We start from the raw sequence: 8,457 nt of genomic DNA, 5'->3' as shown, positions 1-8,457 counted from the left end.
GCTACTCCATGCAAAGGATGGCTGCACACTCCACAACGGTGCCCACGGAGCTCGACGGTGGACCGAATGCCGACTGTGAGAAAGATCGATACATGGCTATTGATAGACACCTACGGCTCATTCAGAGGGCATTCACAATGGATTCAGCTTGGTTTCCCAATGCAGGAGCCAGAGGCAGTTTTAAACAACTTTAATGGATATGAGGAAGCAAAGAAGAAAGGAACAAGTATTTTGCTTCGAAAGGGTTTATTAGTGACTGATTTACACATGGTAAGACATTAGGAGTAATGATGACAAATGAGAGAAAAAACAAACAAACACAATTTGTGCATTAAATATCTACAACACAGTGTTCATTCTACCACTGAAAGGTGCTGAAAGGAATCCATCACAGTATTAAACTATGGGGACTTTGCTGCTAGTTTCCACCTTTGTAACCACTGCTGAAAAGTCAGTCCTCCTTTACTGACCTCGGGAAGGACATGCTGGGCTGGCCTTTCCCACCTACAACACACAAAACAGGGACGTTAACTAGAGAATGAGACGCTGGACTACTGAGCAAGGGCATGAATGGAAAATAATTAGAGCCAATAAATTCAGTTAGATATTGGCCTCAGATGTACTAGCATGAATTTTATTTTTTTTTAATTCAAGCCATGAAGTCATTTAGAAATGGTGTAATCACCTGTCTGTAGATAGGCAAGTTGACAGTAAGGTTTAAGACTTCATTTACTACCAAAGAATTAAGAAAGCTGGTCTTTTTTGAAATAGTTTGAGCTGCAAAACTATAATTAGATGACTTAAACCACTATCAGTCAGTTTCCGTACCTGGATTAAGCTTCTACATTTAAAAAAAGAAAAAAGTCAATAATAATCAGAATCACTGACCAGGTGTAATTTATCCATTGCATTACGGAGACCAGTTAAAAATGGCAAGTACATTTATCTCTCCATAATGGACTCCAGCAACAAAAGCCTAGTCAGACAATCAATGAAAGATCATTAAAACTGCCTAAATCACTTACATTTGGAAAGAAAAAACACTTACAAAAGTGTGCACGAATAATCTTAGTATTGTCTAAAGGTTAAACCAGGAAGTAGTTCTAATGAGTGTTTAAAACATGCTCTTTTAGTGATAACTCGTCCATTCACTTGCAGATGTTGTTCAGGTAACCGTATCACTCTAGGTAATTCCCAGATCTCAATTTGTAAAAATACACCCAGATTAGAAAGGAGAAATCTCGATTAAGCAGCAATTAAAATGATAACAGGTTATCGGTTTAAAAGATGCGTCTCACCAATAAGAGATGGCGGTTTTGACTTGGTCCCCATAAGAAAGGCCCTGTGCACAGCGGTGAGTGAGCCCTCGGACTCTTGGTACCAAAGACTTAAGAAGCTTTTGGTCCTCCTCCATGACTCTGGACAGGAGAGCTAAGAGTGCAGACAGACAGCAGTATGTTACTAAAAATCCACTGAGCATTTTATTTTTTAAGGAAATTTCTCAACATATTAAGTACGTGTACACCAAACACTGCCCTCATTTGTGTTTAAACCAAATGCTTTAAATCTCTTATCTCCCGATAAGTTCTCCTGGTTACCCTTTTGATCAGATGCCTCCAGCTGATCCGCTTCCTTCTTTATCTTCTGCAGAGTGGCAGAGTGAAGCTGAAGTAACTGACGAAGAAAACGCAGCTCAAGCTGTTGTGAGCGAGATCGGGAACACAACTCCTCCGGAGCCTGAAGTCGGGTGTGAAAGTCAAAAAAGTTACTAGTATGCAATATATGAGGAAAAATAAAACAGTGAAAAAGGACACCTCCCAGCAGCTTTGGTACATGGAACTCTATTTTCCTTCTGCTCAGTGAAACTGACTTTCAAAGATGCAATTTTTATCATCCCTGGTTGTGAGGGGTTCAGCATCGATCAATGACCGTCCGTTACAATCACTTAGGCCACATTTAAGAATTGGCTGCAAACACTGATTTTGTAGAAAATGATTTGAGAAAGATCCACAGGAAACATAAGTGATGTTAGGATAGTGAGACGGTCACTAAGTCCCTTTAGAAGATTTCTTTGGAGGCCATTACCCAGGCAGCATGACTGAATAAACTGTTTGTTTTAGTGACTGAAATTACAATTTGAATATTTTAAAATAATACAACACAAAATCATGATGTCACCAGTTCAGAACAATGCTCCACTGACTAACATCTACTTTTACTGAAGCAAATGACTCAGTCACACTAAAGCAAGATCATCATAGCAACCTCCTTTCAGCAAAGGAAGGAAGGAAGGAAGAATGAAGTGGTTGCCCAGTGACTGCATTGAATGTTTTTAGCGTTCAGCAACCAACTCCAACTGGACGCCCTGAGTTTGAGTGTGCAACACTTCCAAACTCTGGCAACCACCTTCAATCACAAGGCGACTGCAAAGGTTGTCTGCAAATAATCGGTGTCTAATTTACGAACACGGACAGTCTGCCTGAACGATGCAATCATTCGGAGTCAGCTGAACAGAAGAGCTCGTCTGCAGAGTGTTCAGAGGAGCCTATCAGGTCCAGTTTCACTGCGTGTTATACCTGTATAACCATGCACGTGACAAATAAAGAATCTTGAATCTTCATTTGTAAGAGACGACTCCAACTGCCTGTCGATTTGCAATAAACAACTGACCTGCAGTAACTACGTCGCAATTTGTGAAAGAATGTTTTAAACCTATGAGTTTCTGGCTGGGCTCTCAATGCAAGTAATTAAATGAATTTCTGTGGTATTTAGATGGTAAGGGAGGGACACAGATTTGCAATTTTCACTAATTAATCACCATATCATCACAAACAGATTGCAACTGTAGCAAAACATGAGCGTGAGAGCGAGCCGAATCAAAGAGAAAACAGTAAAACTGCAATACTTTACATATTATATGCCAGAACTCACCTTGTACAGAGGGAATGCCAGACTCTGACACACGCTGCTGAAGGTCGGGGACCGCAAGCGATGGATGGACAACCACGATGCAGGAATTCGTTGCATACTAAACAAAACAAAATGGAATTATATTTCTGGTCAGCGAATGTCACCGCTGGACAAGGACAACAATTAAATATGTTTTTGTTTTGATTCACTGCAGCTGGGCCCACAGATGTACCACCAACAAGGCAAATAGAGGGATACCAAGCAACATGCTCATACCCTTCGATAGTTCTGCGGTCCAGTGAAAGAAGTGAAACTGTTCCCATCTGTCTGGCCTCCTTAGACACAGCGTTCCTTAGACTGTTGGCTGCAGTGGTCACATCTTCAAACTGTGCCACTAGTTTTGCCTGGATGAATTCCTCTAACTGAGACAAAACACAAAGATTAAAATCCTCAGAGTGCTACAAAAAAAAACCCATAAGAATTAAATTTTAGTCACTCTCGTTTTTCACCCCAGACTGAAGCCTCTCATCAAACATATTTCACTGTCATTGATCCTGACCTCTCTGTGAAGATGAATCAGCTGCGTCTTGGCTGTCGAGTTCCCCTTAATCAGACCTCTGATCTGCTCTTGTCTGAGAAGCTATAAAAACAAGAAAGCAGAACATGATTATTTTTATGATCAGAATCAGAAAGGGTTTTATTGCCAAATGTTGAGCAGGTTTACAACATTAGGAAATTGCTGCGATGATGTGACAAATGCTGACAAAAAGTCAGTCTCCTCACACCTAGCAACCATCTAGACCACAGATCTACAATATATAATGCATGTAGAAAATATTTCATCCCAAAATATTGTCTGTCAACTCTCACCACTAGTTGTCTGAAGTCCAGTATGCTCTGCCACTGCCTGCGAAGGCTTCTTAGCGCCTCCTGTCGACTTTGGGCATGTTGGTCAAGTTGGATGCAGCGGTCTCTGATATAATCCCTGGCGGCTGCCTGCATCACACACTGCAGTTCCACCTCGAGAGCTGATCTAACAGTTCAGAGCGCAAGGAAAATAAAAAGCATGTAGAAGACGAGACAAAATTATTGCCTCTAAAGATATTACCACTAATTAAAATGAGCTCACATAGCTGTTTTCAAACAGGATGTAAATACAAAGTTTAAAAACATTGTAACGTTCAGATAAAAACAACAACAATAACAGTGGCTGTTTGTTGCCCCCCCCACACACACACAGAAACCCAACTCCCAAGGTGCAGTACTGCAAAAAAAACATGAAATGTATGGCAAAGGCAGAGAGTGAATTGGAATGAACTTACAGTGCCAAGGAATCATCCTGGAGCTCATCTCTAATACTGGACACCTCGAGCTCAGCGTCCTTCTTACGGGTTTGCAGCTGGTTTTTGAGCTGCTGGACTCTGGAGCGAGTCTGGGCCAGTTCCACCAAGTTCTGCTCCACTTCTTCCCAAGCAGCCTGCAGCAACAATCACATGCGGGTCTATGCATGAAAAGTTACCAATCGCAGATTCCAGGAAAAAGAAAGAGATGATCATGGTTCGATCAAGATTTTATGTATCAGGACATAATGTGTGAAAAAATAAGTCCACTCTTACTGCTTCTGTTTATTTCATTCACTGATCATCAGCAAATGTGACATTGTTGTTAAAGCTGGTTCTACAAGCTACTGAATCATATGGTGTGTTTAACCTTTGACACTGTTTCTGCATTTTGGATTAGTTTTTGTTAAATCAACAATGATATGGTTTAATATGACATGTGCTATTGTTTGTATTTACCTCATTTTAAGACCAGATTATCTTTATTATGTCCTGATATGTAAACTGTTAGAATTAACAGGGGGTGTGCTATTTTTCATCATGATGGTATGAACATGGTTTTGTCTGCGTTACTATTGGTATACTGCAATGTGACCGCACCTCTAAGAGGGTTTTAACTGGTGGCAACTCATTTTCCTCTTCTGCTGACATATCCAGAAGGTGATCGCTTTCATAGCGGAACCTGCATGTCAAAAAATAAATAAATACATTTTTAAAATGCATTACACTGGAAATCTGGAAGCATAACATGAAATGAAAGATCCCAGTCACTGCCTTACTGCAGAGCTGTTACATCCCGTGTCACGTCCAGAGACGACAGTTTCTCCTCCAATACCTTCTGCTCTCTTGAAGCCAAATACTGCAGCGCTGATAGAACATGGTTTGGAGGGTAAGTACCCAACACATTCTGGTGACACAACAAGCAACAGCGTGTTAATGCAAAGTCAAAATTAAAGACAGTGTTAACACAAATACAAAAATATTTTGTAAAATCAGACACAAACACACCAACCTCAACAGCACTCAGCCAGTACTGGAATACAGCAGTCCGCTGCTCACGGGTCATACTACAGGGAAAACAAACAAACAAGAAACTAAATACATTTTAAAAGCTGAATAACTTAAATCGAGTACAGTCTGCGGTCCTTACTGTGTGGCTGCAGAGTGCTGTGTTTTCGATTCGCACTCTTGTAAAGACTGATAGAAGTGGACCCTGTCGTCACACAGCTCTCTCACATCGCGCTAAAGAAAGAAAACAAAAGTAATGGATGATTTCATGAAGTCAGCAGCTGATATGCTACAGTTGCCTCGGTAAGCAACTGATTCCAGATTTGTGCGAATGTTAACATTTCTCCCAGCATACATTAGGTAAGGTTAGGTGAAGTAATGTTGGGTTAACACCAGTGTGTGAATGGGTGGATGACTGGTTGGTTAAAGCACTTTGGGGTCCTTAGGAACTAGTAAAGCGCTATACAAATACAGGCCATTTACCATTTAACTGGTAACTATAAATTGGCCCCAAGTCTGAATGTCTGTCTGATGGATAGAAAACACACAGAGTCCCTCCAAAGCAGCTATATTTGCTATATCTGTCTGATAAACATTCTAAATTTTAAACTTAAGTAAAATACAGATTCGGGCATGTTTTACCAGAACTTGTGCCTCTGTTGCCACTTTGACATTGAGGCTGTTGCAAGAAGATTTATCAAACAGCACTTCAATTTCTGCTTTTCTGCAATAAACACACACACAAAAAGAAAAACATGTAAAAGGCATCGCGGCTCATTTTCACTTAAAATGTTTTAGTAAATGTTTTGTCTTACCTGGCCATCTGTTCCAGAGCCTGGCAGTGCACACTGATCTGTTGGACATCATCAGAAAGATCCTTGCAGCTTGAGATGCAGCGCTGCCTGAAAGCCTGAAGCAGCAGCTCTCTGCGTTGGCCGTCTTCCACCTGGGCCCAGGTTCGACTGATAGAGCTCTCTGTGTAATCACAGCAGAAAATGCAGCTATTAAACGCAAACGGCAAAATAGTAGAGAAAAACCATTTCTGCCGTTCACCCTCAACAAAAGTTAAAGAAGAAAGATCTTTTCACAGCCATGTAAATTAAGTTGAGAAAACTGATATCACCGATTCAACCTTGTCAGCACTTTGTGGTATAACTAATATATTTGAGCTGAACCTGTCACCATGTGAAATGTGTGAAAAAGATATTTTTTCAGAACTTCTCTCATTTTAACTTTAATTATTTTATCTTTATATAAGAAAACAATCACAAAGTGTAACTCAGTACCTTTTGAAACAAACATACACAACATCAGACATGTTTGCATCTAATCAAAGTAGTGACAACACATCAACTGATGATTTTGAATTGAGCATAGGTGTGAATGTGAGAATGATCGGTTGCTGTCTCTGCGTTAGTGTCCAATGTGCACTGCGTCTCACTCAGCAGGACAGGCTCCAGTCCCCTCACAACCCTGACTGGAGGAAAATTATGGTGGAATGGCTGGAAGTCCTGCCCACAGTGTATATGATGGACTAACCTTGTGTGGCCATCTGCTCCTCTGTAACACTCATCTGAGAGTCCAGGTGACTAATCTCTTCTTTCAGCTGCTCTATCTTCTTCTGGAGATCTTTACGCCTTGCAGCCTCACTCTGGCCCTCAGCCTGACAAGACTGCACACCAGTAAACACAAACATAGCTTTTACAGACACTCCACTTTGTGAAGCGCAATCACTAACAATTAAACTAAATTATAACTGCTGGGGAAAAGAAATAAGTTGCAGCCTACCTCTTTGTCTTGAAGCGATTTATACCTAATAACAATGTCAAGGATAACAGCGCAAATAAATAACAAAGAAAGGTAACATTCAGGTCCGGGAGAAATTTAAAGTCTGTTGGAAAGAAGCTGGAAGCTTTGCAAATCAAGTCAAGACCAAAAAGGATACCACTGAAGATTGCCACGCATGATCCTCACATTCCTAAAAAGACAGAAATCAGTCAGAGGTTGCAGTTTATTTTAGAAAACAGGCCATTCATACAAATGTTTTTTCTTTTGTAATGAACCAGAGTCCTGAGTAAATGTTTGAGGACAGGAAATGAGCCGTGCTCTCGTTATAATTTAGTGATCAAAAGGTTTATAAAACAAAACAAAAAGCAAGCGGGAGCAAAGTCTCACCTTTGCTGGAAAACATGCTGGGTGACATATTTCCATATCGACTTCCCCGTCCCAACACAGAGTCTGGAAAACAATCAACATTAGTTCAAGGCTAAAAAGTTAGGTAATAACATTGATGACAGGTCATATAAGTGTAGATACCTACGTTTTAAAATAGCTGTCATTAGGCAGCCTGTCCGGGGGCAGCCCAAACTCCTCTGTCGCCCAGCGTTTCAAGTCCTGAACAAGATTTCTGTCTCCCATCCTGACAAATAACAGCGGGTAACGAGCTAAAGCTAGAAACAACAACAGGAGACTATTATCATCAGCCAGCGTAGTTAGCTTAATGAGTGCACGTAATTCACAGATGTCCCTCCAACTTACCGTGCTCCCACGAAAGATGCCTCTTTAATTCAATAAAAACAGTTTACGGCGCTAAAACGGGAATATTGTTTAACCTAAACCTACTCAAACTTTCAAGTTCCCGCCTGTCGACAGCATTTCCGATCAACGACCACAGAGGAAGAGGAAAAAAGTACCGCCACCTGCTGGATTGGAGAGCAATTACAACTACAGCCATTTGCTGTCATCAGCACAGACTGTGCCTTAGCTTTGATTTTACACAAACATCTCACATAATGAAAATCATGTAATGATCCAGAAGCCAATATTCATTTTTTTTTTTTAAACGTGGAGATAATTTAAAAGATGTTGTTTGTCATGTTATTTATTGCACTGTTCAACCCCAAAATCTGATCTGCTACTCACATGACTTCTAATCAGGGACATTTGGTATATATACACATGCTCATGACAACCTGCTGAAGTTCAACCCAAGCATCAGAATGGAGACGAAAGGTGATTTAAGTGACTTTGAATTTGCCGTGTTGATGTCAGAGGTCAAGGGAATACAACTCGTTTCACTCAAGGGATGCAGAAGAGCACCTTTGAATGCAGATGAGTTAGAGCAGCAGAAGACCATACTTTGTGCCTATCAGCCAGGAACAGGAAATTGAGGCTTTAATTCATACTGGCTCATCAAACG

At 40.7% G+C, this 8,457-nt stretch overlaps 1 protein-coding gene across 1 annotated transcript; it reads right to left on the bottom strand.

The window, feature by feature from the left end:
* Positions 1-229: 229 nt before the first annotated feature.
* Positions 230-7,944, bottom strand: haus5 (HAUS augmin-like complex, subunit 5). Its single transcript, XM_086282023.1, has 20 exons — positions 7,797-7,944; positions 7,579-7,708; positions 7,434-7,496; positions 7,204-7,236; positions 7,047-7,071; positions 6,798-6,930; positions 6,074-6,233; positions 5,901-5,982; positions 5,401-5,492; positions 5,263-5,317; positions 5,030-5,157; positions 4,851-4,932; positions 4,233-4,387; positions 3,781-3,943; positions 3,470-3,550; positions 3,187-3,332; positions 2,932-3,028; positions 1,599-1,737; positions 1,299-1,431; positions 230-504 (listed from the first exon to the last, which is right to left on the bottom strand). The coding sequence occupies exons 2-20, from the start codon at positions 7,674-7,676 to the stop codon at positions 402-404; spliced, it is 1,968 nt and encodes a 655-aa protein (XP_086138149.1). The 5' UTR covers positions 7,677-7,708; positions 7,797-7,944; the 3' UTR covers positions 230-401.
* Between the last annotated feature and the right edge of the window lie 513 nt (positions 7,945-8,457).

Source organism: Aulonocara sp. 'chitande type north' Nkhata Bay, linkage group LG23 (genome assembly GCF_057382095.1).
Source record: "Aulonocara sp. 'chitande type north' Nkhata Bay isolate Kocher_YH1m ecotype deep benthic linkage group LG23, A_spYH_male_GT1.1, whole genome shotgun sequence".
In the NCBI taxonomy this organism is placed as follows: Eukaryota; Metazoa; Chordata; class Actinopteri; order Cichliformes; family Cichlidae; genus Aulonocara; species Aulonocara sp. 'chitande type north' Nkhata Bay.
This window is presented reverse-complemented; position numbering and strand designations above follow the sequence as displayed.

What these genes read in the sequence shown, in the direction of transcription:
- haus5 (XM_086282023.1), bottom strand. Translation starts at nt 7,676, where the DNA reads ATGGGAGACAGAAATCTTGTTCAGGACTTGAAACGCTGGGCGACAGAG. An exon ending in ATGCGTGGCAATCTTCAGTG is followed by an intron (nt 7,072 to 7,203) that starts GTATCCTTTTTG and finishes CATTGTTATTAG; the next exon opens with GTATAAATCGCTTCAAGACA. An exon ending in CAGGATGATTCCTTGGCACT is followed by an intron (nt 3,944 to 4,232) that starts GTAAGTTCATTC and finishes CTGAACTGTTAG; the next exon opens with ATCAGCTCTCGAGGTGGAAC.